The sequence below is a fragment of the Phytophthora cinnamomi genome (assembly GCF_018691715.1).
Source record: "Phytophthora cinnamomi strain GKB4 chromosome Unknown Contig90, whole genome shotgun sequence".
NCBI classification, from domain to species: Eukaryota; Oomycota; class Peronosporomycetes; order Peronosporales; family Peronosporaceae; genus Phytophthora; species Phytophthora cinnamomi.
In genome coordinates, this window is record NW_027151023.1 from 62,695 (window position 1) to 90,197 (window position 27,503).

The window sequence follows — 27,503 nt, forward strand, 5'->3', positions numbered from 1 at the left end:
CGGTTCGGTTAACCGGTTCGGGTACCTCGGAACTGGTACAGTGTACCAAGGTTCAGTACCCTGCAACAACCTTCGTCGCACACCTTGATGTCGACAAACTTGGTCTCGTCGTTGCAGATGTGGTGCGTGGCACCACTGTCGATCGCCCAGGAGCCTTGAAACTTGTTGGTCCTGGAGACTCCACACTCCATAGAGACCGCGAACGCGACGCAGTCGTCATCGCTGTCGTCACGCCACTGGACGTTGTTCGCACCGCGACCAGACCGGCCACGTCGTGCACCTCGATTCTCCTCCTTCTGCTTGGTCCAGCACTTTTCCACGACGTGCCCCGATTTTCCGCAGTACGTGCAGTGGCGACTTTCACGCTCGGCATTGAAGGCCCTCGCAGCATCTTCAATCTTCACCTGAGCCGTCTTCTCGCCCTGCCGCTTGATGTGCTCATTCGTGAGCACCTTGATCACATCTTGAGTGCGCAGCTCTGCGTTGCTCATCTCCAAGTTGAGAACGACGTTCTCGAAACTCTTGGGCAGACTCCTGAGCAAGCAGATCGCCACGTCTTCATCCTCCATCTTGGCGCCGATGTTGCTGAGCTTGGCGCTGATGTTGAGGACTTCATTGCAATGATGAAGCACATTGCCGCCTTCTGCCATCTCCATGCTGAAGAGCTGGCGCTTCAGGTAGATGCGTCCAGCCTTCTGCGACCCCCCGTAGAGCGAACGCAGTCGCGTCCAGGCCACCCACGCTTCCTCGCAGTCGTCGACCACATGATGGTAGTCAGCATCCATGTGGAGCAACATCAGGCCGAACGCGATGTTGCTCGACTTGACGTAGTCGTCCTTGGCCCACGTGTCCGCGAAGCTTGGTTTCGTCTCGCGGTTCACGACGCTCCACACCGACTTGGTCAGGAACACGCCACGCATGTAGCGGTTCCATGTGGCGTAGTTGTCGCCGTTGAACTTGTCGATGGAGATCTTGGTGTCTTGGACAGAGGACATGGTGCTTGGGCTCATAACCTGAAGAAGGTCGTGGTTCGGTCTTGCACTTGTTGGTCGTAGACACCGCCGAGGCTTGGGGCGAGGCGAGGAAGGTCACTTGGGGGGTTGAATCGAAATTCAGAAGTGATTGGATTGTTGGAGCTTACACCCTAGGCTAGTGTTAAAGACACGCGGCCATGCGTCCTATCAACTAGTGCGTCTAATCAACCATCATTCTACACTGCTCGTCCAATCAACCTACTCGTCTAATCAACGTGTGGTCGTATTGGACCGGTTCGGTTAACCGGTTCGGGTACCTCGGAACTGGTACAGTGTACCAAGGTTCAGTACCCTGCAACAACCTTCGTCGCACACCTTGATGTCGACAAACTTGGTCTCGTCGTTGCAGATGTGGTGCGTGGCACCACTGTCGATCGCCCAGGAGCCTTGAAACTTGTTGGTCCTGGAGACTCCACACTCCATAGAGACCGCGAACGCGACGCAGTCGTCATCGCTGTCGTCACGCCACTGGACGTTGTTCGCACCGCGACCAGACCGGCCACGTCGTGCACCTCGATTCTCCTCCTTCTGCTTGGTCCAGCACTTTTCCACGACGTGCCCCGATTTTCCGCAGTACGTGCAGTGGCGACTTTCACGCTCGGCATTGAAGGCCCTCGCAGCATCTTCAATCTTCACCTGAGCCGTCTTCTCGCCCTGCCGCTTGATGTGCTCATTCGTGAGCACCTTGATCACATCTTGAGTGCGCAGCTCTGCGTTGCTCATCTCCAAGTTGAGAACGACGTTCTCGAAACTCTTGGGCAGACTCCTGAGCAAGCAGATCGCCACGTCTTCATCCTCCATCTTGGCGCCGATGTTGCTGAGCTTGGCGCTGATGTTGAGGACTTCATTGCAATGATGAAGCACATTGCCGCCTTCTGCCATCTCCATGCTGAAGAGCTGGCGCTTCAGGTAGATGCGTCCAGCCTTCTGCGACCCCCGTAGAGCGAACGCAGTCGCGTCCAGGCCACCCACGCTTCCTCGCAGTCGTCGACCACATGATGGTAGTCAGCATCCATGTGGAGCAACATCAGGCCGAACGCGATGTTGCTCGACTTGACGTAGTCGTCCTTGGCCCTCGTGTCCGCGAAGCTTGGTTTCGTCTCGCGGTTCACGACGCTCCACACCGACTTGGTCAGGACACGCCACGCATGTAGCGGTTCCACGTGGCGTAGTTGTCGCCGTTGAACTTGTCGATGGAGATCTTGGTGTCTTGGACAGAGGACATGGTGCTTGGGCTCATAACCTGAAGAAGGTCGTGGTTCGGTCTTGCACTTGTTGGTCGTTGACACCGCCGAGGCTTGGGGCGAGGCGAGGAAGGTCACTTGGGGGTTGAATCGAAATTCAGAAGTGATTGGATTGTTGGAGCTTACACCCTAGGCTAGTGCTAAAGACACGCGGCCGTGCGTCCTATCAACTAGTGCGTCTAATCAACCATCATTCTACACTGCTCGTCCAATCAACCTACTCGTCTAATCAACGTGTGGTCGTATTGGACCGGTTCGGTTAACCGGTTCGGGTACCTCGGAACTGGTACAGTGTACCAAGGTTCAGTACCCTGCAACAGGCACGTCGTGGAAAATTGCTGGACCAAGCAGAAGGAAGGGAATCGAGGTGCACGACGTGGCCGGTCTGGTCGCGGTGCGAACAACGTCCAGTGGCGTGACGACAGCGATGACGACTGCGTCGCGTTCGCGGTCTCTATGGAGTGTGGAGTCTCCAGGACCAACAAGTTTCAAGGCTCATGGGCGATCGACAGTGGTGCCACGCACCACATCTGCAACGACAAGGCCAAGTTTGTCGACATCAAGGTGTGCGACGAAGGTGAACTCACGGTCGCCAACGGCAACACGGCCAAGATCATGGGAGTCGGGACGGTCATGCAGCGGGTCACTTTGCCCAACGGCAAGGAGCGCGACATCCGCATTCAAGATGCACTTTACGTGCCAAGCATGAACAAGAACCTGCTTTCGGTGCCGCAGATCAACCGAAGCGGACAGTTCAAGGTGGTGTTTGATGGTGCTGAAATGCACATCGCACAGAAGAAGTCGAAGAAAATCGTGGCTTCCGCGGACCTGATCGACGGCCTCTACTGGCTCCGAGTCCCAAGCTGCGCTGCGAATTCGGTGTCCAAGGCGTCGGTCAACGCGGTGGATCTTCATGCGCGTTTGGGTCACGCGCCGAATGACGTTCTTCGGAAGATGGTCTCAAGTGGCATGGTGACGGGTGCGAAAATGCCGACATCGTCGAAGAAGTCAAGTCAATGTCGTGGGTGCCAACAAGGGAAAATGGTGCAAAGCCCTTCCCAAGCAACGAACAAGCGCAAGTACATGCCGTTCGAGTTCCTCCACTTCGACATTTGCGGGCCCATGGAGAAGAGTCGTTGGCAGCCGCTACTTGCTGCTCATCACGGATGAAGCCAGCGGCTGCATGTCGGGATTCTGTCTGCGAGCCAGGTCGGAGAGTGAAGGCTGCTTGCGCCGATTCATCACCAAGGTGGAGAAGCAATTCGATGCCCGGCATCGAAGTGCAGCCCACGGTTCGGTATGCGCACCAAACGAACGCGACGGCTGAACGCGCCAACCGAACCATCGTGACCATCGGCCGCAGCATGCTTCACAACGCTGGACAAGACGTTCTGGGCGGAAGCAGCGATGACGGCGATCTACATCAAGAGTCTGAAGAAGGTCGTACTGGGATCTTGCACTTGGAGACTTGGTCGTAGACACCGCCGAGGCTTGGGGCGAGGCGAGGAAGGTCACTTGGGGGGTTGAATCGAAATTCAGAAGTGATTGGATTGTTGGAGCTTACACCCTAGGCTAGTGCTAAAGACACGCGGCCGTGCGTCCTATCAACTAGTGCGTCTAATCAACCATCATTCTACACTACTCGTCCAATCAACCTACTCGTCTAATCAACGTGTGGTCGTATTGGACCGGTTCGGTTAACCGGTTCGGGTACCTCGGAACTGGTACAGTGTACCAAGGTTCAGTACCCTGCAACACGCCCCCTCAATGCGAACACGCGTGAACGCCGAGCGCAGCCGTCAAGTCCTTGTGGCGTGGTCCGGCAAGTCCCTTGGTCATGATGTCGGCCAGCATGGTGGCAGTCTCGCAGTACTCGACGATCACTTCGCCGCGCTTGACTTCGTCGCGGATGTGATGGTACTTGATGTCGATGTGCTTGGCGCGGCCATGGTTGACGGGGTTCTTGGTCATCTTGATGCACGACTGGTTGTCTTCGAAAATCTTCAACTCGGGCGTGACTCCGCCTGCAGCAACCAGGATCTCGCACAGCAGCTTGTGCACCCACTTGCCTTCTTGAATCGCCAAACTCAGTGCGATGTACTCGGCCTCGCTTGTCGAGAGCGACACACTTGACTGCTTCTTGGAACCCCACGAGATCGGTCCGCCGGCGACTTGGAACAGGTAGCCCGACGTAGACTTGCGATCACTAAGATCACCAGCCCAGTCGGCATCCGAGTAACCTTGAAAGTCGATGTCCTTGCCCGGCGAGAAGCGGATTCCGTGCGACTTGGTCCCTTGAAGGTAGCGGAAGATGCGCTTGACCGCAATCCAGTGCTCGACTTGCGGGTTCTCCATGAAGCGTGACACGTAGCCGACAGCGAACGCAATGTCCGGGCGAGTCGATGTCATCAAGTGCATGAGTGCACCGACAGCCTCGCGAAATGGCGCGTCCAACTTGGTCATGGCGTCGCTTGAGACTAGCTTCATGCTGATGTCGACCGGACTTGCAGCGGGTTTGCAGTCTTGCATGCCGAAGCGCTCCAGGATGTCGTTGATGTAGCGAGCTTGGCTCAGCGTAACACTGCCATCCGCGTTGTCGACCACCTCGATCCCGAGGATGAAGGAACACTTGCCACTGTCGGTCATCTCGAACCGCGACTTGAGTTGGCGCTTGACTTCCGCGATCATTTCGCCGAACTTCCGGTCACCAAGACGTCGTCCACGTAGACCAGCAGCAGAACGCATTCGCCGTCGACGACCTTGATGTAGAGGCATGGGTCGTAGCTTGACACGCGAAAACCGATGGAGCGCACATACTCGTCGAAGGTCTCGTTCCAAACTCGCGAAGCTTGCTTGAGCCCGTAAATCGCCTTGAGCAGTTCCACGCAGTCGAAACCGTCGTCCAGTTCCACGCCTTCAGGCACGCTGCAGAACACCTTCTCCTTCATCAAGCCGTACAGGAACGCAGTCACCACGTCGAGCTGGTCCATCGGCCATCCGAAGTACTTGGCAACCGCAATGATCATTCGCAGCGTGACGTACTTGACCACGGGCGAAAACGTCTCGGTGTAGTCGATGCCATACTTCTGCACGAAGCCTTTCGCGACGAGCCGAGCCTTGAACTTCTCGATCGATCCGTCCGCGTTGCGCTTGATCTTGAACACCCACTTGGTACCGACTGCGCGCTGGTTGTTGGGCAGTTTGGCGGCGCGGAAAACACCTCGCAGCCGCATTGACTTGAGTTCGGCGCGAATTGCCTTGCGCCACTGGACTTGGTCTGGTCCGTTCACAGCTTCTTGAAACGTCTTCGGCTCCGCGCTGTCACTTGCTTCCACAGCATTCGCACTTGCACGCCAGAACATGGGTGGGGTCGAGCCGTCTTCATCGTCTTCTTCCGATTTTTCTTCTTGCGCCGCCGTAGATTCACGTTGGTCGTCTTCCGAGCGTCCAGGCGCACTTGCTTCTTCGAGTCCAGCACTGCGACGAGGACGCCGAACATTGTCGCGATCTTGGTTGTCCGGACGCGATTTGCGCTTCCCCGCCTGCGTGAACACCCTTGTGCCGGAGTCGTCGGAGACTTGCATGTCGTCGAAAACGTCGGTAAGTCGGTTGACTTCTTCACCATCAGCAGCCTTGGAGTCGTCGAAGCTTGACTCATCGAATGTGACATCGCGAGAGATGACCACCTGCCCCGCCTCGATGTCATAAACTCGATACGCCTTGGAACGCTCCTCGTAACCCATGAAAATTCCTTCACGAGCTTTCGGGTCCCACTTGAGTCGCTTCTCCTTCGGCGTCAAAACGTAGGCCTTGCACCCGAAGATCCGCATGTGCTTGACGTTGGGCTTGGACTTGTAGACGATCTCGAACGGAGTTTTGTCGGGCGACTTGGGTGACGGCAGACGATTCTTGATGTAGATCGCCGTCATCGCTGCTTCCGCCCAGAACGTCTTGTCCAACCCGGCGTAGTGAAGCATGCTGCGGCCGATGGTCACGATGGTTCGGTTGGCGCGTTCAGCCGTCGCGTTCGTTTGGTGCGCATACCGAACCGTGGGCTGCACTTCGATGCCGTGGTCTTCGTAGTACGCCAAGAGCGAATTGGTCGCGAACTCCTTGGCTCCGTCATGGCGCACGAACTTCACCCTGGCATCGAATTGCTTCTCCACCTTGGTGATGAATCGGCGCAAGCAGCCTTCACTCTCCGACCTGGCTCGCAGACAGAATCCCGACATGCAGCCGCTGGCTTCGTCCGTGATGAGCAGCAGGTAGCGGCTGCCACCCAGCGACTCTTCCTCCATGGGCCCGCAGATGTCGAAGTGGAGGAACTCGAACGGCTTGTACTTGCGCTTGTTCGGGTTGCTTGGGAAGGGCTTTGCACCATTTTCCCTTGTTGGCACCCACGACATTGGCTTGACTTCTTCGACGATGTCGGCATTTTCGCACCCGTCACCATGCCACTTGAGACCATCTTCCGAAGAACGTCATTCGGCGCGTGACCCAAACGCGCATGAAGATCCACCGCGTTGACCGACGCCTTGGACACCGAATTCGCAGCGCAGCTTGGGACTCGGAGCCAGTAGAGGCCGTCGATCAGGTCCGCGGAAGCCACGATTTTCTTCGACTTCTTCTGTGCGATGTGCATTTCAGCACCATCAAACACCACCTTGAACAGTCCGCTTCGGTTGATCTGCGGCACCGAGAGCAGGTTCTTGTTCATGCTTGGCACGTAAAGTGCATCTTGAATGCGGATGTCGCGCTCCTTGCCGTTGGGCAAAGTGACCCGCTGCATGACCGTCCCGACTCCCATGATCTTGGCCGTGTTGCCGTTGGCGACCGTGAGTTCACCTTCGTCGCACACCTTGATGTCGACAAACTTGGCCTTGTCGTTGCAGATGTGGTGCGTGGCACCACTGTCGATCGCCCATGAGCCTTGAAACTTGTTGGTCCTGGAGACTCCACACTCCATAGAGACCGCGAACGCGACGCAGTCGTCATCGCTGTCGTCACGCCACTGGACGTTGTTCGCACCGCGACCAGACCGGCCACGTCGTGCACCTCGATTCTCCTCCTTCTGCTTGGTCCAGCACTTTTCCACGACGTGCCCCGATTTTCCGCAGTACGTGCAGTGGCGACTTTCACGCTCGGCATTGAAGGCCCTCGCAGCGTCTTCAATCTTCACCTGAGCCGTCTTCTCGCCCTGCCGCTTGATGTGCTCATTCGTGAGCACCTTGATCACATCTTGAGTGCGCAGCTCTGCGTTGCTCATCTCCAAGTTGAGAACGACGTTCTCGAAACTCTTGGGCAGACTCCTGAGCAAGCAGATCGCCACGTCTTCATCCTCCATCTTGGCGCCGATGTTGCTGAGCTTGGCGCTGATGTTGAGGACTTCATTGCAATGATGAAGCACATTGCCGCCTTCTGCCATCTCCATGCTGAAGAGCTGGCGCTTCAGGTAGATGCGTCCAGCCTTCTGCGACCCCGTAGAGCGAACGCAGTCGCGTCCAGGCCACCCACGCTTCCTCGCAGTCGTCGACCACATGATGGTAGTCAGCATCCATGTGGAGCAACATCAGGCCGAACGCGATGTTGCTCGACTTGACGTAGTCGTCCTTGGCCCTCGTGTCCGCGAAGCTTGGTTTCGTCTCGCGGTTCACGACGCTCCACACCGACTTGGTCAGGAACACGCCACGCATGTAGCGGTTCCACGTGGCGTAGTTGTCGCCGTTGAACTTGTCGATGGAGATCTTGGTGTCTTGGACAGAGGACATGGTGCTTGGGCTCATAACCTGAAGAAGGTCGTACTGGGATCTTGCACTTGTTGGTCGTTGACACCGCCGAGGCTTGGGGCGAGGCGAGGAAGGTCGCAGGGGTTGAATCGAAATTCAGAAGTGATTGGATTGTTGGAGCTTACACCCTAGGCTAGTGCTAAAGACACGCGGCCGTGCGTCCTATCAACTAGTGCGTCTAATCAACCATCATTCTACACTACTCGTCCAATCAACCTACTCGTCTAATCAACGTGTGGTCGTATTGGACCGGTTCGGTTAACCGGTTCGGGTACCTCGGAACTGGTACAGTGTACCAAGGTTCAGTACCCTATCACTAGGTCTTCGGTGAGTCGCTTCTCCTCTCGGCGTCGTAACCCGAAGACTTGACAAGTTGACGTTCTTGTAGACGATCAACTCGAAACGGAGTTTTGTCCGGGCGATCGACTTTCACAAGCTGTGAACGGACCAGACCAATGTTCGCCGTCATGCGCTGCTTAACGTCTTGCCCAACCCGAAGCGTAGTGAAGCATGCTGCGGCCGATGGTCACGATGGTTCGGTTGGCGCGTTCAGCCGTCGCGTTCGTTTGGTGCGCATACCGAACCGTGGGCTGCACTTCGATGCCGTGGTCTTCGTAGTACGCCAAGAGCGAATTGGTCGCGAACTCCTTGGCTCCGTCATGGCGCACGAACTTCACCCTGGCATCGAATTGCTTCTCCACCTTGGTGATGAATCGGCGCAAGCAGCCTTCACTCTCGACCTGGCTCGCAGACAGAATCCCGACATGCAGCCGCTGGCTTCGTCCGTGATGAGCAGCAAGGTAGCGGCTGCCACCCAGCGACTCTTCCTCCATGGGCCCGCAAGATGTCGAAGTGGAGGAACTCGAACGGCTTGTACTTGCGCTTGTTCGGGTTGCTTGGGAAGGGCTTTGCACCATTTTCCCTTGTTGGCACCCACGACATTGGCTTGACTTCTTCGACGATGTCGGCATTTTCGCACCCGTCACCATGCCGCGAGACCATCTTCCGAAGAACGTCATTCGGCGCGTGACCCAAACGCGCATGAAGATCCACCGCGTTGACCGACGCCTTGGACACCGAATTCGCAGCGCAGCTTGGGACTCGGAGCCAGTAGAGGCCGTCGATCAGGTCCGCGGAAGCCACGATTTTCTTCGACTTCTTCTGTGCGATGTGCATTTCAGCACCATCAAACACCACCTTGAACAGTCCGCTTCGGTTGATCTGCGGCACCGAAAGCAGGTTCTTGTTCATGCTTGGCACGTAAAGTGCATCTTGAATGCGGATGTCGCGCTCCTTGCCGTTGGGCAAAGTGACCCGCTGCATGACCGTCCCGACTCCCATGATCTTGGCCGTGTTGCCGTTGGCGACCGTGAGTTCACCTTCGTCGCACACCTTGATGTCGACAAACTTGGCCTTGTCGTTGCAGATGTGGTGCGTGGCACCACTGTCGATCGCCCATGAGCCTTGAAACTTGTTGGTCCTGGAGACTCCACACTCCATAGAGACCGCGAACGCGACGCAGTCGTCATCGCTGTCGTCACGCCACTGGACGTTGTTCGCACCGCGACCAGACCGGCCACGTCGTGCACCTCGATTCTCTCCTTCTGCTTGGTCCAGCACTTTTCCACGACGTGCCCCGATTTTCCGCAGTACGTGCAGTGGCGACTTTCACGCTCGGCATTGAAGGCCCTCGCAGCGTCTTCAATCTTCACCTGAGCCGTCTTCTCGCCCTGCCGCTTGATGTGCTCATTCGTGAGCACCTTGATCACATCTTGAGTGCGCAGCTCTGCGTTGCTCATCTCCAAGTTGAGAACGACGTTCTCGAAACTCTTGGGCAGACTCCTGAGCAAGCAGATCGCCACGTCTTCATCCTCCATCTTGGCGCCGATGTTGCTGAGCTTGGCGCTGATGTTGAGGACTTCATTGCAATGATGAAGCACATTGCCGCCTTCTGCCATCTCCATGCTGAAGAGCTGGCGCTTCAGGTAGATGCGTCCAGCCTTCTGCGACCCCCGTATAGCGAACGCAGTCGCGTCCAGGCCACCACGCTTCCTCGCAGTCGTCGACCACATGATGGTAGTCAGCATCCATGTGGAGCAACATCAGGCCGAACGCGATGTTGCTCGACTTGACGTAGTCGTCCTTGGCCCTCGTGTCCGCGAAGCTTGGTTTCGTCTCGCGGTTCACGACGCTCCACACCGACTTGGTCAGGAACACGCCACGCATGTAGCGGTTCCACGTGGCGTAGTTGTCGCCGTTGAACTTGTCGATGGAGATCTTGGTGTCTTGGACAGAGGACATGGTGCTTGGGCTCATAACCTGAAGAAGGTCGTACTGGGATCTTGCACTGAGACTTGGTCGTAGACACCGCCGAGGCTTGGGGCGAGGCGAGGAAGGTCACTTGGGGGTTGAATCGAAATTCAGAAGTGATTGGATTGTTGGAGCTTACACCCTAGGCTAGTGCTAAAGACACGCGGCCGTGCGTCCTATCAACTAGTGCGTCTAATCAACCATCATTCTACACTACTCGTCAATCAACCCGACTCATCGAATGTGACATCGTCGATGACCACCGGTTCGGGTACCTCGGAACTCGATACGCCTTGTACGCTACTCGTAACCCTGAAAAACAGCTTTGGGGTCCCACTTGAGTCGCTTCTCCTTCGGCGTCAAACGTAGGCCTTGCACCCGAAGATCCGCATGTGCTTGACGTTGGCTTGGACTTGTAGACGATCTCGAACGGAGTTTTGTCGGGCAACTTGGGGGACGGCAGACGATTCTTGATGTAGATCGCCGTCATCGCTGCTTCCGCCCAGAACGTCTTGTCCAACCCGGCGTAGTGAAGCATGCTGCGGCCGATGGTCACGATGGTTCGGTTGGCGCGTTCAGCCGTCGCGTTCGTTTGGTGCGCATACCGAACCGTGGGCTGCGCTTCGATGCCGTGGTCTTCGTAGTACGCCAAGAGCGAATTGGTCGCGAACTCCTTGGCTCCGTCATGGCGCACGAACTTCACCCTGGCATCGAATTGCTTCTCCACCTTGGTGATGAATCGGCGCAAGCAGCCTTCGCTCTCCGACCTGGCTCGCAGACAGAATCCCGACATGCAGCCACTGGCTTCGTCCGTGATGAGCAGCAAGTAGCGGCTGCCACCCAGCGACTCTTCCTCCATGGGCCCGCAGATGTCGAAGTGGAGGAACTCGAACGGCATGTACTTGCGCTTGTTCGGGTTGCTTGGGAAGGGCTTTTGCACCATTTTCCCTTGTTGGCACCCACGACATTGGCTTGACTTCTTCGACGATGTCGGCATTTTCGCACCCGTCACCATGCCACTTGAGACCATCTTCCGAAGAACGTCATTCGGCGCGTGACCCAAACGCGCATGAAGATCCACCGCGTTGACTGACGCCTTGGACACCGAATTCGCAGCGCAGCTTGGGACTCGGAGCCAGTAGAGGCCGTCGATCAGGTCCGCGGAAGTCACGATTTTCTTCGACTTCTTCTGTGCGATGTGCATTTCAGCACCATCAAACACCACCTTGAACTGTCCGCTTCGGTTGATCTGCGGCACCGAAAGCAGATTCTTGTTCATGCTTGGCACGTAAAGTGCATCTTGAATGCGGATGTCGCGCTCCTTGCCGTTGGGCAAAGTGACCCGCTGCATGACCGTCCCGACTCCCATGATCTTGGCCGTGTTGCCGTTGGCGACCGTGAGTTCACCTTCGTCGCACACCTTGATGTCGACAAACTTGGCCTTGTCGTTGCAGATGTGGTGCGTGGCACCACTGTCGATCGCCCATGAGCCTTGAAACTTGTTGGTCCTGGAGACTCCACACTCCATAGAGACCGCGAACGCGACGCAGTCGTCATCGCTGTCGTCACGCCACTGGACGTTGTTCGCACCGCGACCAGACCGGCCACGTCGTGCACCTCGATTCTCCTCCTTCTGCTTGGTCCAGCACTTTCCACGACGTGCCCCGATTTTCCGCAGTACGTGCAGTGGCGACTTTCACGCTCGGCATTGAAGGCCCTCGCAGCGTCTTCAATCTTCACCTGAGCCGTCTTCTCGCCCTGCCGCTTGATGTGCTCATTCGTGAGCACCTTGATCACATCTTGAGTGCGCAGCTCTGCGTTGCTCATCTCCAAGTTGAGAACGACGTTCTCGAAACTCTTGGGCAGACTCCTGAGCAAGCAGATCGCCACGTCTTCATCCTCCATCTTGGCGCCGATGTTGCTGAGCTTGGCGCTGATGTTGAGGACTTCATTGCAATGATGAAGCACATTGCCGCCTTCTGCCATCTCCATGCTGAAGAGCTGGCGCTTCAGGTAGATGCGTCCAGCCTTCTGCGACCCCCCGTAGAGCGAACGCAGTCGCGTCCAGGCCACCCACGCTTCCTCGCAGTCGTCGACCACATGATGGTAGTCAGCATCCATGTGGAGCAACATCAGGCCGAACGCGATGTTGCTCGACTTGACGTAGTCGTCCTTGGCCCTCGTGTCCGCGAAGCTTGGTTTCGTCTCGCGGTTCACGACGCTCCACACCGACTTGGTCAGGAACACGCCACGCATGTAGCGGTTCCACGTGGCGTAGTTGTCGCCGTTGAACTTGTCGATGGAGATCTTGGTGTCTTGGACAGAGGACATGGTGCTTGGGCTCATAACCTGAAGAAGGTCGTACTGGGATCTTGCACTTGGAGACTTGGTCGTAGACACCGCCGAGGCTTGGGGCGAGGCGAGGAAGGTCACTTGGGGGGTTGAATCGAAATTCAGAAGTGATTGGATTGGTGGAGCTTACACGCTAGGCTAGTGCTAAAGACACGCGGCCGTGCGTCCTATCAACTAGTGCGTCTAATCAACCATCATTCTACACTACTCGTCCAATCAACCTACTCGTCTAATCAACGTGTGGTCGTATTGGACCGGTTCGGTTAACCGGTTCGGGTACCTCGGAACTGGTACAGTGTACCAAGGTTCAGTACCCTGCAACACTTTGGGGTCCCACTTGAGTCGCTTCTCCTTCGGCGTCAAAACGTAGGCCTTGCACCCGAAGATCCGCATGTGCTTGACGTTGGGCTTGGACTTGTAGACGATCTCGAACGGAGTTTTGTCGGGCAACTTGGGGGACGGCAGACGATTCTTGATGTAGATCGCCGTCATCGCTGCTTCCGCCCAGAACGTCTTGTCCAACCCGGCGTAGTGAAGCATGCTGCGGCCGATGGTCACGATGGTTCGGTTGGCGCGTTCAGCCGTCGCGTTGGTTTGGTGCGCATACCGAACCGTGGGCTGCGCTTCGATGCCGTGGTCTTCGTAGTACGCCAAGAGCGAATTGGTCGCGAACTCCTTGGCTCCGTCATGGCGCACGAACTTCACCCTGGCATCGAATTGCTTCTCCACCTTGGTGATGAATCGGCGCAAGCAGCCTTCACTCTCCGACCTGGCTCGCAGACAGAATCCCGACATGCAGCCGCTGGCTTCGTCCGTGATGAGCAGCAAGTAGCGGCTGCCACCCAGCGACTCTTCCTCCATGGGCCCGCAAATGTCGAAGTGGAGGAACTCGAACGGCTTGTACTTGCGCTTGTTCGGGTTGCTTGAGAAGGGCTTTGCACCATTTTCCTTGTTGGCACCCACGACATTGGCTTGACTTCTTCGACGATGTCGGCATTTTCGCACCCGTCACCATGCCACTTGAGACCATCTTCCGAAGAACGTCATTCGGCGCGTGACCCAAACGCGCATGAAGATCCACCGCGTTGACCGACGCCTTGGACACCGAATTCGCAGCGCAGCTTGGGACTCGGAGCCAGTAGAGGCCGTCGATCAGGTCCGCGGAAGCCACGATTTTCTTCGACTTCTTCTGTGCGATGTGCATTTCAGCACCATCAAACACCACCTTGAACAGTCCGCTTCGGTTGATCTGCGGCACCGAAAGCAGGTTCTTGTTCATGCTTGGCACGTAAAGTGCATCTTGAATGCGGATGTCGCGCTCCTTGCCGTTGGGCAAAGTGACCCGCTGCATGACCGTCCCGACTCCCATGATCTTGGCCGTGTTGCCGTTGGCGACCGTGAGTTCACCTTCGTCGCACACCTTGATGTCGACAAACTTGGCCTTGTCGTTGCAGATGTGGTGCGTGGCACCACTGTCGATCGCCCATGAGCCTTGAAACTTGTTGGTCCTGGAGACTCCACACTCCATAGAGACCGCGAACGCGACGCAGTCGTCATCGCTGTCGTCACGCCACTGGACGTTGTTCGCACCGCGACCAGACCGGCCACGTCGTGCACCTCGATTCTCCTCCTTCTGCTTGGTCCAGCACTTTTCCACGACGTGCCCCGATTTTCCGCAGTACGTGCAGTGGCGACTTTCACGCTCGGCATTGAAGGCCCTCGCAGCGTCTTCAATCTTCACCTGAGCCGTCTTCTCGCCCTGCCGCTTGATGTGCTCATTCGTGAGCACCTTGATCACATCTTGAGTGCGCAGCTCTGCGTTGCTCATCTCCAAGTTGAGAACGACGTTCTCGAAACTCTTGGGCAGACTCCTGAGCAAGCAGATCGCCACGTCTTCATCCTCCATCTTGGCGCCGATGTTGCTGAGCTTGGCGCTGATGTTGAGGACTTCATTGCAATGATGAAGCACATTGCCGCCTTCTGCCATCTCCATGCTGAAGAGCTGGCGCTTCAGGTAGATGCGTCCAGCCTTCTGCGACCCCCGTAGAGCGAACGCAGTCGCGTCCAGGCCACCCACGCTTCCTCGCAGTCGTCGACCACATGATGGTAGTCAGCATCCATGTGGAGCAACATCAGGCCGAACGCGATGTTGCTCGACTTGACGTAGTCGTCCTTGGCCCTCGTGTCCGCGAAGCTTGGTTTCGTCTCGCGGTTCACGACGCTCCACACCGACTTGGTCAGGAACACGCCACGCATGTAGCGGTTCCACGTGGCGTAGTTGTCGCCGTTGAACTTGTCGATGGAGATCTTGGTGTCTTGGACAGAGGACATGGTGCTTGGGCTCATAACCTGAAGAAGGTCGTACTGGGATCTTGCACTTGGAGACTTGGTCGTAGACACCGCCGAGGCTTGGGGCGAGGCGAGGAAGGTCACTTGGGGGGTTGAATCGAAATTCAGAAGTGATTGGATTGTTGGAGCTTACACCCTAGGCTAGTGCTAAAGACACGCGGCCGTGCGTCCTATCAACTAGTGCGTCTAATCAACCATCATTCTACACTACTCGTCCAATCAACCTACTCGTCTAATCAACGTGTGGTCGTATTGGACCGGTTCGGTTAACCGGTTCGGGTACCTCGGAACTGGTACAGTGTACCAAGGTTCAGTACCCTGCAACACCAAGGTGCAGCCGACGTCGAGTCGCGTGGGAATGTTGTCAAGGGATCGCCTCGACCAGCTGCGGTGTACCAGTAAGGTACCGGTGTGACCTTCACTCAGTGGTGCCGCCATCATTCGTGTGATGATGGTACGAGGATTACGGGACGCTGATGATGGGACGAGGATTACAGGACGCTGATGATGGGACGCGTGGGTACAAGATTGTGGGTACAGGATGGGCATCTACGTGGCACTCGCTGATTGGCTGAAGACCTTCTATCCAGTTAGGAATCCAGTAGAGTGTATCCAGCAGGAATATCCAGTAGGCTTAGAGGTAGCAAGCATTTCGCGAACTAAGGACCTAAATCAATCACTTTGCATTCTGACATCTAGTGCTCAAACGACCTTCCTTTTGAGCCTTGGTTGTCCTCGTAGATCTTGATTGCTTCATCGCTTGCCATTTCGCCGAGCTCGCGCAGAAACACCTTGAGCCAGACCGCCTCCTGCGTCGCCTCTGACAGCGCCATGTACTCCGCCTCTGTAGATGACAGCGCCACCGTCCGCTGCTTCTTGCTCCTCCAGCTGATGCACCCGCCGTTCATCATGAACGCGTAGCCGCTTGTACTTCTTCTCGATTCGATGTCACCAGCCCAGTCTGCGTCCGAGTAGCCACACACAACTCCGCAGCCGTCACCCTTCGAGAACTCGATGCCATGCGTGGGCGTGGCTTGCAGATACCGGAGCACACGCTTGAGGGCTTGCCAGTGTGTGGGACACGGGTCGGCGGCGAACTGACTCAGCACGCCTACTGCAGCAGCCAGGTCCGGACGCGTCGCCACCATCAGGTACATCAACGCGCCGACAGCACTCCGATACGGCACGTTCTTCATCGTGTCTTCGTGCTTGCAGCCACCCTCGCACATGTTCTTGGTCAACTTAAGTCCTGGATCCTGCGGCGTCTTCACGGGTTTGCTGTCCTGCATGCCGAACTTGCTCAGGATCGACTTGAGAAACTTGGTCTGCCGCATCGTCACCTTGCCGGACTCCAAGTCGTTCTTGATCTCCATGCCGAGGAAGTACGTGAGCTCGCCGAGGTCTGTCATTTCGAACCGTTTGCTGAGTGCGCGCTTGGTCGACTCCATCAGCTCGTCGTCGTTGCTGGCCAGGATCAGGTCGTCCACGTAGATGACCACGAAGATCATGCTGTGTCCGTCGCGTTTCACGTAGACGCAATGGTCGGACTCGCACTTGGTGAACCCCAGCTTCAGCATGAACTCGTCGATGGTCTTGTTCCACATGCGCGGCGACTGCTTCAACCCGTACAATGACTGCTTCAGCTTGCACACGTAGTCCGGGTGGTCTTCATCGACGTAGCCGTCCGGTTGCACCATGTAGATCTCTTCGTCCAAGCCGCCATTCAGGAACGCCGTCTTCACATCCATCTGATGCAGCTTGAGACCATACTTGGCGGCCAAACTCAGCACGGCCCGGATCGACGTGAACTTGGCCACTGGAGCGAAGGTCTCGTCGTAGTCGATGCCGTACTTCTGCGAGAACCCCTTGGCCACCAGACGCGCCTTGAACCGTTCGACCTCTCCAGCCTGGTTCTCCTTCACGCGAAACACCCATCTGTTGCCGATGGCCTTGCGTCCCTTCGGCAGTGGCACCACTTCCCACGTCTTGTTCTTGAGCAGCGAGTCGTACTCCGAGTCGCATGCTTCCTTCCACTTGGCTGCGTCGCTGGATTCCATCGCCGACTTGAACGTAGTCGGCATCTCTCCCACTGAATCCACGACGTACGCAGCCTCAAAATCTTGACTCTCTTGAGCCGCCGCAGACATCTCATCCAGCGTCGAACGTCCATTCTGCGGCGCATATCGCTTGGCCCTCGGCACCTCCACGGCTTCTTCTAGTGACTGCGTCCGCGGGTGTCGCTTGCTGCCGGGTTCGAAGTCTTCATCCCGCGCAGCCTCATCCTCACTGCCGTCCTCATCCGATTCGGACGGAGTCTCTTCATCCGTGGCATCTTCATCGTCTTCATCTGGAAGACCAATCACCACCTCCTTCGTAGCACACTTGCGTCTCCCACCGTCGAAGACGTCTTCCATGAACTGCGCGTCGCGGCTCACCAACACGCGACCGCTCTCGATCTCTTCAAACCGATACGCTTTCTCGTGCTCCGAGTACCCCAGGAACCGGCAACGCACCGACCGGGCGTCAAACTTGGACCGCTTCGCCTTCGGGACCAGCACGTACGCGTGGCAACCAAACACCTTGAGGTTCGCCAGCAGTGGCTTCTTTCCCGTCCAAACTTGGTGCGGCGACTTGTCGTGGCTAATGGCGCGTGTCGGACACCGGTTCCGGAGGAACGTGGCTGTCACCACCGCTTCACCCCAGTAACCCTTCGACAACCCGGCATGCTCCAACATGCAGCGCGCACACTCCACCAACGTCCGGTTCATCCGTTCCGCCACGCCGTTCAGCTGTGGTGTGTACGGCGGCGTGAACTTCTGCACGATACCACGGTCGCTGCAGAACTTGGCCATCTCGCGCGAAGTGTACTCGCCACCGTTGTCGCTCCGGAGCGTTTTCACACGCTTGCCGGTCTGCGTTTCAGCCAACGCAACGAACTCAGCGAACTTGGCGGCCACCTCCGACTTGTTCCGCATCAAGTACACCACACAGAAGTGCGACTTGTCGTCGATGAACGTGACGAAGTAGCGCTTGCCACCAAAGGTAGACGTCTGCATGGGACCGCACACATCGCTGTGAACCACTTCCAGCACTTGCTTCGTACGGTTTGGAGACGACTTCATGTAGCTCACTCGCGTTTGCTTGCCGAGTGAGCATCCGTCGCACAGCTCCCACTGCTTCACCGACGTCATGTCGATGCCAGAGCCGTAGCCCTTCTTGACGATGGCGTCTAGACCGCCATGGCCAATGTGGCCAAGTCGAAGGTGCCAGAGGTACGACGTGGTGTCCCCTTTGCGATCCTTCGAGCTTGCCACATTGGCCTCGTCAGGCATCACCGGTGTCATGCTCAGCTTGAACAGCCCTTTGCCTTCGCGAGCGCCGAGCTTCCACTTGAGACCCTTCGTCTCCGTGAAGCACCCGTCGCTCTCGAACGTCACAGGCCCGACGTCCTTGGTGAATCTGCCGACTGAGAACAGGTTGCGCGACAACTTGGGAATGTGCCACACATTCGTGAGCACACCCTTCTTGACGCCGCGCGGGGTCTGCATCTTCATCACGATGTCGCCTCTCCCGATCGCTTGCACCACACCGTCGTCCGCGAGATGCACGTCCACCGGCGAGATCTTCTTGTAGTTCCTCATGAACTTCTTGGAACTGGTCATGTGCTGCGTCGCACCCGAGTCGACCAGCCACACCTCATTCGACTTGGTGGTGTTGCTCCTGTGGTGTTGTAGAACACACAAATATCGTCAGATGTGGATCTCCAGCACAAACCACAACAATCGCCGAGTTAGGTCGGCGCTTGTTGGCCTGCGCAGGGGTTGTCCCCTCGCGGTTCGGCCCAACCGGGACAGCGGGTGTCTCGCCTCTCGCCGACACCTGCCAACCAAGGTCCACTCTTCCGGAGATCCGCCGAGCTAGCGGACTCCGTTCACAAGCTCCTGTGCCCTCCACCAAAGGATGGACGGCGGCGCGCTAGCGCTTTTACAGGCCGCCGGGGCAGAAGCAACCCGACTTGAAGAGTAACGGCACCCGGGCTGTCCGGCGTACCGGCTCGCTGAGCTAGCGAGACTTTTCCTTCGCACTTGGCGAGCACCCAACGCCCAATCCCGGGCCGACCTAATCTCTTGGCGCTGCCAGTCGAGTACCCTACAAGCTATGCCTCTCGGGTACCGACGGCAGGCATAATCCGACCCCGTGCAGGGACTTACCGGAAAGTGTGCACGTGTTGTGGGCCTAGAAAATTCTGCTCTGTTTGTTCTTAAGTCTCCTGGGCGCCCTGAAAGGGCGCCTCCACTATTCCTAAGGTCCTATACAAATATCAAGTGAAATGGAGTGGTTTCGGATCTCGGCCGACCCTTCACCCTCTCAGCGACGCTTCGAACTCGGCGGAGCCGGATAAGTTGTCCGGATAACCCGGCGAGCTCGACGGGGAGGTCTCGCCGACTCGGCTGAGTGCTGCTGAGCTCGCCGGGCTCACGCTTGGTCCTCTTGTGCGCCTTCTGGCCGTGCACCGTGTCGTTTGGGCGGCCGGCGGCTCTGTTTAGCCGAGCTCAAGGCCTGGAAACTGCCTTGAACTCGGCGGAGCGTCTCCTAGCGTCCCCGCACTCGGCCCGCTGTACTTGCGTCTTCTCCTTGCGTAGCGCCACCCGTCCTTGGTCTCCGGTGCTCTTGATTCCCACTCAGTCGGCCGCGGTGCGCTCGTGAAGCCTGCGAGCTCGGCGAGCTCGGCGGACTGGCACAGTGTACCATCCAGCCGAGTAGTACCGTCGGTGCTGCTTTCCTGGCCGTCTCGGTACTGCGAGCTCGGCGAACTCGGCGGACTGGCACAGTGTACCATCCAGCCGAGTAGTACCGTCGGTGCTGCTTTCCTGGCCGTCTCGGTACTGCGAGCTCGGCGAACTCGGCGGACTGGCACAGTGTACCATCCAGCCGAGTAGTACCGTCGGTGCTGCTTTCCTGGCCGTCTCGGTACTGCGAGCTCGGCGAACTCGGCGGACTGGCAGTGTACCATCCAGCCGAGTAGTACCGTCGATTCCGCTATTAGGCGGATTTGGTACACTGATCCACTTGGGTGCTCCACAAAAGTGATGTTTCCTACACCACAACTGCCCCGGTCATGTTCCGAGCCGAGGTGGTGAGGGGCCTGACCCACTTGGTGTGTCCCACATAGAGTTCTTCAGTCCAGTTATCACATTCCCAAAATCGAAGCCGGCAGGAGCCGCCAGAGCGCGACCTTGACGACTTCGCCCCGACAAGGTGAGGCTTCCTCATGACTTGCGCGTTGGCACACACCTTGACTGACATGTGGTCTCTGCGTCCCGCAATTTCTGTGCGCGTGCAGATGCGTCAATCGCTGGAGCCAAGCCCCGCCGACCGGCCAAGTTAGCGCTCGGTCATCGACCCCTTTTGACCTGGACCGGGCAACCCGAAGTCGGCTGTGCCCCCCCCTCAGCATCCCGGCCGCGGTGATGGCCGCGCAGAATTCGCAATTCTGCGGGCCCCGCTGATCTCGACTGGGTGAGTACCAGCTCTCGATCCGTTAGCCCGCTGAGCTCGACTGGGTGAGCACCAGCTCGCGGTCCGTTAGCAGGGTAAGTCCGCGATACTTGTGTCGATCGAGTGGGTTGCGGCTAATCGCTGTGGTGTCATGCTGTGGCGTCTCCAGGAGATCGCGCTGAACTCGGCGGACCAGGCTAGCATTCTGATTCGAACCCCGCCAAACTCAACCTTCGCCGAGTTCGATCTCGACATGCAGCAACTTTGCCCCAGTCGAAATTGGACTCGGCTGAGCTTGATCTCGGTATGCCCCAGCCGAACTTGAACTCGGCGAAGCATATCCGAGGTCAACGCCGGCCACGGCTCGGAGACTTGGCGATTTGCATTCAGGTCTTACGAGGTAACTTAGCTCGGCAGTGCCATAGTCGTATGCAGCTTGTGTAACTCAGCGTAATCCGTAATCCATCATCTCATCAATACATTCCATGCCATTTCAGCAGTAGCAATTCCATTCCGCCGAGCCTGCTTATCACTCGGCGGGTGATCAACATGTGGTGCAGTAACTTAGCCCTCGTCTGCAACCTGCACCATTTGCAGACGGGTTTCACGTTTCTTCTTGAGCTCATAGACCTTCTTCTTCCCCACAAACGGTATACACCAGCAACGAACAAGCTTCATCTTCACGCGAGGCTTTACGTGTTCCATAATCAACCAAACTCGGCTTCCTTCCTTTAACGGGTACCTTGCAGACTCGACGACTGGACGTTTTACTGACGCGCCCATGTCAGCGGATTCAATCTGGGCTTCGCATTTCTTCCTGCCCAGCCGAGCTCTAGGTTTCTCGGCGTGCTGCGTTTTCTCAGCTGTCGGGCCGCTCTCCAACTCGACTTTTCTCTGGGCGCCGGCTTCTCGGTGAGGGCTGAGGTCGCCGAGTTTGTCTTGGGGTTGCGCCTTCGAGTTGACCTGCCTCAACTTCTCATCTTCGGACTCAGCTGTTCCTCGTCGTTGCTCAGCTTGTGTTGACACTGAGACGGTGTCAGCCGAGTCCGGAAAGCGATTATCACCGACTTCGACTTCGACTTGATGCTCTACTCGGCGAATTTGTGCTGTGGCCTGTTGCGACTCGCAATTTTTGCACTTGTTAGAACTCGGCGGGATGCAGCTCGGCGAGGTTGACAAATCTTGACACTCAGTTGACGCGAACTTCTTTGTGGTCGAATTCGCTACGTCTTCGGTGTGGCCCTCTTGATAACTATCGCCAAAATGAACTCGGCGAACTTGGTTCTTCGGCCTTACGCTGACATGAGCTGTTGAGCTGTGGAAGTTGGATTCTCCGGGTCTGCCCCTGTAGATGACCTCCGGGATTCTGTTCAGCTTCCTCAACTCGGCTTTTCTCTCCCGACGAAGAATTACGCGACCTGCCTTGTTCTCCAGGGCTTCCGACGCAAGGGAGTCGGCGGCCGCGTTGTAGCAACGCCCTACATGAAGGTATTGAACCGAACTCAGCTGTTCGACCAACCTCTTGTGGCGTGCCAACTCGACTTGCAGCACTCTCCCCTTACACTCGATCACCCCCATGGATTGCTGGATCGCAAGCCGCGAGTCGCTCACGATTATCAGGTCAGTGACCCCGTGTACCAAGGCGGCGGTCACCCCGTTGCTCATGCCGGTATACTCGGCTAAGTTCGCCGTGGTCGACCGAAGGTGCGCGCTCGCAGCGATTTCAATGCGCCACTCGGGCAATCGCCACAGGATCCATGAACAGCTTCCATGCCCGCCGAGTTTCTCTGTCTTAGCCGCACCGTTGAATGACATCACATGCCCCTTGAAGTCGGTTGATACTCGAGCATAGAGGAGGTCTGGATCCATCCTCATGGCAGCCGAGTCCTCCAAGTAGTCTACGAGCGGATTGGCTACGACGAGAGCTCGGCGATCAGCTTCATGCTCCGTAATCGAACTCGACTCGAGTTCGAACGCAACTGAGGGCTCCTTCCAGTGTTCGAACTCGGCGGACCGCTGATCTTCCTTAGCTTTCCATTCTTCGCCGAGTCGCGCGGCCGAGTGACAGCGTAGCTGGATGCCTCCTTCGGGGTCCCCGTCCATGGGTACACCGCTGACGTCGATCTCTTCACAGCCGAGTCGACCGGTAGGTGGTCCCGGTCCAGTCTCCTCCAGGATCAACTCGACTGACGTGGGGGGTGGTTCACCGTCAGAGCCAACACGATCTCTGGCCAGTCGGCCACATGATCTCGGCTCAGCTGAGTCACTCGGTGAGCCGGGATCGCTCGGCTCGGCCGAATTTACATCCATATCCAGGCAGCGATTCGGGGTGGAGCGATTGGCTCCCTCAACGACATCCCTTCCACCAGGGCTCGACTCGGCTGAGTCATCCCAGGGGCTCCAATTGCTGCTAGTCGAGTTGATAACGTGTTCCCCATCCGTGGCCGGCGGCCCGGACAGATCCGTCCTGCCTGCAGACTCGGCTGACTCTTCCTCGCGCTTGGCGATTAGCTCCCATTGCTGGGCGCACGTGAGCTCTGGTTTCTCTCCTTCTTCTGGGGGGCGAGCAATCACTTCTTCAGATTTCGTGCACGGTCTACGTTCCACCGTCGGTGGCTGTCGTGCCAGCCACTCATCATACAGCTGTCGCTCCTTCTTCAACAAAACCTTGTCGATAGCCGCTTCATAGACGAGAACCTGCCAATCTCTGTACTTCGCCGAGTTCAATCGGACGTATCCCTCGGGGGGAAGCACGCCATATGGGGCCCAAGCAATCACTGAGAAGTGGGCAGGGCACCAGACGGCCACTGACCTCATGTTCGTGAGCACCACGCGCACGGCTTTGCCATTATGGTTGACGATCACAGTGGGGACCCAGTTTCGTGTGCGCCGCACCCACAAGTCATGCGTCGAGTCGTCCGGTTGCTGCTTACGCAACTTGAACTCGGCGGGGAGCCTACTCGGCAAGCTTATAGGCTCCGCAGGCCCGTCTGTGATGTACAGGCTGTCCCGAGGCATTTCCGCTGCATTCTTCGACCGGAGCAACGGAACAGTCACCTCGTCGGGCAGTTTGGCCGTCGAGTTAAACAAGTCGAGTCGGATCCCCGCGGGGATCATGAAGTCGGTCCCCAGGATCAGGTCGACTCCTGCATGACGGTTCATAACCCACACATCGAACTCGTAGGCCACTTCCCAGCCGAGTGTCACCTTCACAGTCGCCTTGGTCTGAGTCTGGACCTTGTATTCCCCAATGCCTTGTACATCGATCTGCATACCTTGGCTCACGACTCGCTGCTTCAGCCGCAGCTTCCGGGCGAATGCTTCTGTTACGACCGTCACATTCGCCCCCGTATCCAGTAGGATCTTCGTTCGCTGGTCGTTCACCGCTCCCATCACGAGCGCTCTCATTCGAACTCGGCGGTCGAACTTCTGGGACGACCACCACCCCAATTTTTCTCCAGGGAGCAACTTCATCACCTTCGGGGTCGTCACCGACTCTCTCGTCCGCCGAGTCACCACTGCACTATTCACTATCGCTCGGCGTTCTTCATCCGATCCGTCGAGCTCACTGCCATTACCGTCGTTTTCACTTGCACCATCACTATCCTCACTCCGTTCTTCGGGCCATTTTGCTTCGCCGACGAAAGCAAACACAAAGTTCGCTTCTACTGCCGACTCGGCGGACTGTGGCAGCCCGGTAGTGTCCAACCCAGTCAGTGTTGGCGGGCCGCCGAGTTTAAAGCACTCGGCGTATAGAGGTCTTGTAGATCATCCGGCACCTTGGACTTGTCAACGTTTGCCTTGACAAACGAGGCAAGCTTCTCATAGCGTTGGAACACTTCACATTGCCCTGCATCATGAACTTGCTTGCAGAACTTGCATCGCCGACGGCAGAAGTGGACGGAGTGGTTGGCTCCACCACAGGCGGCACAAGGGCCGTACGGTGGGCGCTCACGGGAGTCACGACGCCCATCATAGTCTCGGCGCTCGGCGGGCCGCCCAGTTCGCTCAGTTGCTCCGGGCGGAACTCGGCGAACATCACCCCTCGGTGTCTTCGCCGAGTTGTTGCGATCGCCAGACCAACGATCGCGATCGCTCACGTTCCCAGCCTCTAGGTAGTCTTCTTCCGAGTCGCCCGCCGAGTCCGAACAGCTATGATAGCTGTCATCACTGCGGTCGCTCTCGGAATCGTACCGAGCCATGCGTCGCCGGTCCGCCACCTCGTACGGATCATCCTCCAGCACTGCAGCTGCTGCAAGTCGGAGGTCCCGGCCCTCATCTCGGCGCTGTCGCCGGTCGTCTCGGCGATAATCTCGCCGATCATCTCGGCGATTTCCGCGTCGGTCATCTCGGCGATCTCCACGTCGGTCATCTCGGCGATCTCCGCGTCGGTCATCTCGACGTTCGTCACGCCGGTCGTCTCGGCGGAGTGACCTCCGCCGAGTCGACTCAGACCGCTTCCCATCTCGACTGTATGCCCCCACGAGCCGGTCCCGCTGCTTCTTCCGCTTTTCCCCCAGGATCTTCTGGTTGATAATCTTCTCAACTTTCTTGATGTCGTCGAGTTGCTGCGGATAGAGCAGGTCCATGATGTCGTCGTCTCCACAATTCAGCAAGAAGTGCTCGACGTGATCAGCGGCGTCAGGTCCTTTAGACTCATACTGGATCTTGGCCGACTTCGCGTATCCGTTCAAGCGCATCAGGAAGTCGCACACAGGTTCGTTCTCCTTGCATCGAGCTGAGTGGTAGCGCGTACGCGCTGACTGGTCGAACTGCGAACAGTAGTAGTCCAGGAATGCCTCGCTGAGAAGGCTCCACTTCCGCTGAGTCTTCTTCGGCAGCTGGCGGTACCATCCTTTCGCCGCTCGCCCCAACCTCAGCGAGAACGGCTCGCACCAGGCATCTTGGGCCATCCTCGTGCCTTTCATCTTGTAGATGAACCGCTTCAACCACTGGAGCGAGTCTTCAGAGCGGTAACGCTTCCCTTCGAACTCGGCGATCTTGTCCAGCGAAGCATGAGTACGCACTTCCAAGTACTGGGTCCTGTCGATGTCGGTGTCGTCGAAGCTCAGTCGCTTGATTACCGCCTTCGCCGAGTCTTCCGCCGAGTCTTGGTAGTCACTTTCTTCATCGTCGTCGTCTCCGCCGAGTTCTGCTTCGTCCGCCGCGTCGTAGAACTCGGCGTACCGACCCCCACTCGACCTCTCTCTCACAGGAGTCTTCATGTGGGAATCTTCAAAGTACGGGGTCCCTTCCGTCGCCCGGAACACCTCACGCTGACCTTTCTTCGCCTTCGGCGTCTTCGGCAACGGAATCCTGCTGGGGTCTTCGCCGAGTTGCTGGGGCTCGGCGGTTTCTTTTGCGATCGATTGCCGAGGTCCCACCGGATGTTCGAGCCCGAACGCCCATCTCAGTCGCCGTTTCCACCGCATCAACTCCAGCGAGGCTCGCCTTGGGGTCCATCCGTCCAGCATCAAGCTGCTGGGTCGGCTCGTGCACCGATACCCCATTGCTTTCAGAAGCAGCATGGTGTCCTCCGCCAACTGGTTGGCATCGGTGCTGTTCACTGGCTGGGCCAGCTCCGCCCCCAGCACAGGCCACTTCGCTTGGGCCATCGCCACCGGCCCAAACATCACCATCCAATCACTCTGCGTCTTCATCTCTTCGCCGAGTCGAGCCAAAACCTTGTTCGCACTCGGCGTATCCGCATTCTTCGTCGCTCGTGGTATTAGGGGCGGACGGTCCCCTGGAGCAACGTCGTCATCATCATCGTCCGCATCATCGCCGAGCTCAGCGGTTAAGTTTCGCTGAACTGGGCGCGGGTTTCCCATGCGCCCAACTAGTAGCGACAACTCCTCGACTTCGTCGAGCAGTTCCGCTGTCGACTTCACCGCGTCATACTCGGCCTTCATCTCCAACTCTTCCTCATCATCACTTCCATGGTCTCGGGCCTCCTCATCGTCGAACGAGACGGAACGCGTCACTTCCGCCGTCGCGTCCATAACTATCGCCGCCGTCGAGTCCGTCGAGTTGGTTAGCTCCGCCGAGTTAGCTCTGGCCGTCGCCAGGCTCGGCGTTACAATTCCCTTGACCATCTTCTCTCTCCTTGCTCTTCTCAAACCTTGGTTAGCTGGTACCTTCGAAACACAAGCTCACCCCTGGTCCCGGGTCGCGGCACCAGTTGTGGTGTTGTAGAACACACAAATATCGTCAGATGTGGATCTCCAGCACAAACCACAACAATCGCCGAGTTAGGTCGGCGCTTGTTGGCCTGCGCAGGGGTTGTCCCCTCGCGGTTCGGCCCAACCGGGACAGCGGGTGTCTCGCCTCTCGCCGACACCTGCCAACCAAGGTCCACTCTTCCGGAGATCCGCCGAGCTAGCGGACTCCGTTCACAAGCTCCTGTGCCCTCCACCAAAGGATGGACGGCGGCGCGCTAGCGCTTTTACAGGCCGCCGGGGCAGAAGCAACCCGACTTGAAGAGTAACGGCACCCGGGCTGTCCGGCGTACCGGCTCGCTGAGCTAGCGAGACTTTTCCTTCGCACTTGGCGAGCACCCAACGCCCAATCCCGGGCCGACCTAATCTCTTGGCGCTGCCAGTCGAGTACCCTACAAGCTATGCCTCTCGGGTACCGACGGCAGGCATAATCCGACCCCGTGCAGGGACTTACCGGAAAGTGTGCACGTGTTGTGGGCCTAGAAAATTCTGCTCTGTTTGTTCTTAAGTCTCCTGGGCGCCCTGAAAGGGCGCCTCCACTATTCCTAAGGTCCTATACAAATATCAAGTGAAATGGAGTGGTTTCGGATCTCGGCCGACCCTTCACCCTCTCAGCGACGCTTCGAACTCGGCGGAGCCGGATAAGTTGTCCGGATAACCCGGCGAGCTCGACGGGGAGGTCTCGCCGACTCGGCTGAGTGCTGCTGAGCT

The 27,503-nt window shown here is 57.5% G+C and overlaps 9 protein-coding genes across 9 annotated transcripts; 1 reads left to right on the forward strand and 8 right to left on the reverse strand.

The window, feature by feature from the left end:
- Positions 1 to 8: 8 nt before the first annotated feature.
- Positions 9 to 995, reverse strand: IUM83_18295 (Copia protein; the record flags this gene model as incomplete). Its single annotated transcript, XM_067943286.1, has 1 exon — positions 9 to 995. One exon carries the CDS (start codon positions 993 to 995, stop codon positions 9 to 11), a length of 987 nt encoding a protein of 328 aa, XP_067784460.1.
- Positions 996 to 1,274: 279 nt separating this feature from the next.
- On the reverse strand, positions 1,275 to 1,997 carry IUM83_18296 (Copia protein; the record flags this gene model as incomplete). Its single annotated transcript, XM_067943287.1, has 1 exon — positions 1,275 to 1,997. The coding sequence occupies one exon, from the start codon at positions 1,995 to 1,997 to the stop codon at positions 1,275 to 1,277; it is 723 nt and encodes a 240-aa protein (XP_067784457.1).
- Positions 1,998 to 2,734: 737 nt separating this feature from the next.
- On the forward strand, positions 2,735 to 3,448 carry IUM83_18297 (Copia protein; the record flags this gene model as incomplete). Its single annotated transcript, XM_067943288.1, has 1 exon — positions 2,735 to 3,448. The coding sequence occupies one exon, from the start codon at positions 2,735 to 2,737 to the stop codon at positions 3,446 to 3,448; it is 714 nt and encodes a 237-aa protein (XP_067784458.1).
- Positions 3,449 to 4,042: 594 nt separating this feature from the next.
- IUM83_18298 (Integrase catalytic core protein) lies at positions 4,043 to 4,924 on the reverse strand (the record flags this gene model as incomplete). Its single annotated transcript, XM_067943289.1, has 1 exon — positions 4,043 to 4,924. One exon carries the CDS (start codon positions 4,922 to 4,924, stop codon positions 4,043 to 4,045), a length of 882 nt encoding a protein of 293 aa, XP_067784464.1.
- A 38-nt stretch (positions 4,925 to 4,962) lies between these two features.
- On the reverse strand, positions 4,963 to 8,046 carry IUM83_18299 (Integrase catalytic core protein; the record flags this gene model as incomplete). The annotated part of the gene is made up of 3 exons (XM_067943290.1): positions 4,963 to 6,648; positions 6,729 to 7,663; positions 7,770 to 8,046. The coding sequence occupies 3 exons, from the start codon at positions 8,044 to 8,046 to the stop codon at positions 4,963 to 4,965; spliced, it is 2,898 nt and encodes a 965-aa protein (XP_067784466.1).
- Positions 8,047 to 8,540: 494 nt separating this feature from the next.
- On the reverse strand, positions 8,541 to 10,365 carry IUM83_18300 (Copia protein; the record flags this gene model as incomplete). Its single annotated transcript, XM_067943291.1, has 4 exons — positions 8,541 to 8,804; positions 8,887 to 9,508; positions 9,583 to 10,067; positions 10,135 to 10,365. 4 exons carry the CDS (start codon positions 10,363 to 10,365, stop codon positions 8,541 to 8,543), a joined length of 1,602 nt encoding a protein of 533 aa, XP_067784512.1.
- A 229-nt stretch (positions 10,366 to 10,594) lies between these two features.
- Positions 10,595 to 15,057, reverse strand: IUM83_18301 (Copia protein; the record flags this gene model as incomplete). The annotated part of the gene is made up of 5 exons (XM_067943292.1): positions 10,595 to 12,022; positions 12,115 to 12,806; positions 13,041 to 13,659; positions 13,739 to 14,673; positions 14,766 to 15,057. The coding sequence occupies 5 exons, from the start codon at positions 15,055 to 15,057 to the stop codon at positions 10,595 to 10,597; spliced, it is 3,966 nt and encodes a 1,321-aa protein (XP_067784513.1).
- A 713-nt stretch (positions 15,058 to 15,770) lies between these two features.
- Positions 15,771 to 23,982, reverse strand: IUM83_18302 (Retrovirus-related Pol polyprotein from transposon TNT 1-94; the record flags this gene model as incomplete). The annotated part of the gene is made up of 2 exons (XM_067943293.1): positions 15,771 to 18,795; positions 22,094 to 23,982. The coding sequence occupies 2 exons, from the start codon at positions 23,980 to 23,982 to the stop codon at positions 15,771 to 15,773; spliced, it is 4,914 nt and encodes a 1,637-aa protein (XP_067784514.1).
- A 305-nt stretch (positions 23,983 to 24,287) lies between these two features.
- Positions 24,288 to 26,669, reverse strand: IUM83_18303 (uncharacterized protein; the record flags this gene model as incomplete). Its single annotated transcript, XM_067943294.1, has 1 exon — positions 24,288 to 26,669. The coding sequence occupies one exon, from the start codon at positions 26,667 to 26,669 to the stop codon at positions 24,288 to 24,290; it is 2,382 nt and encodes a 793-aa protein (XP_067784515.1).
- Between the last annotated feature and the right edge of the window lie 834 nt (positions 26,670 to 27,503).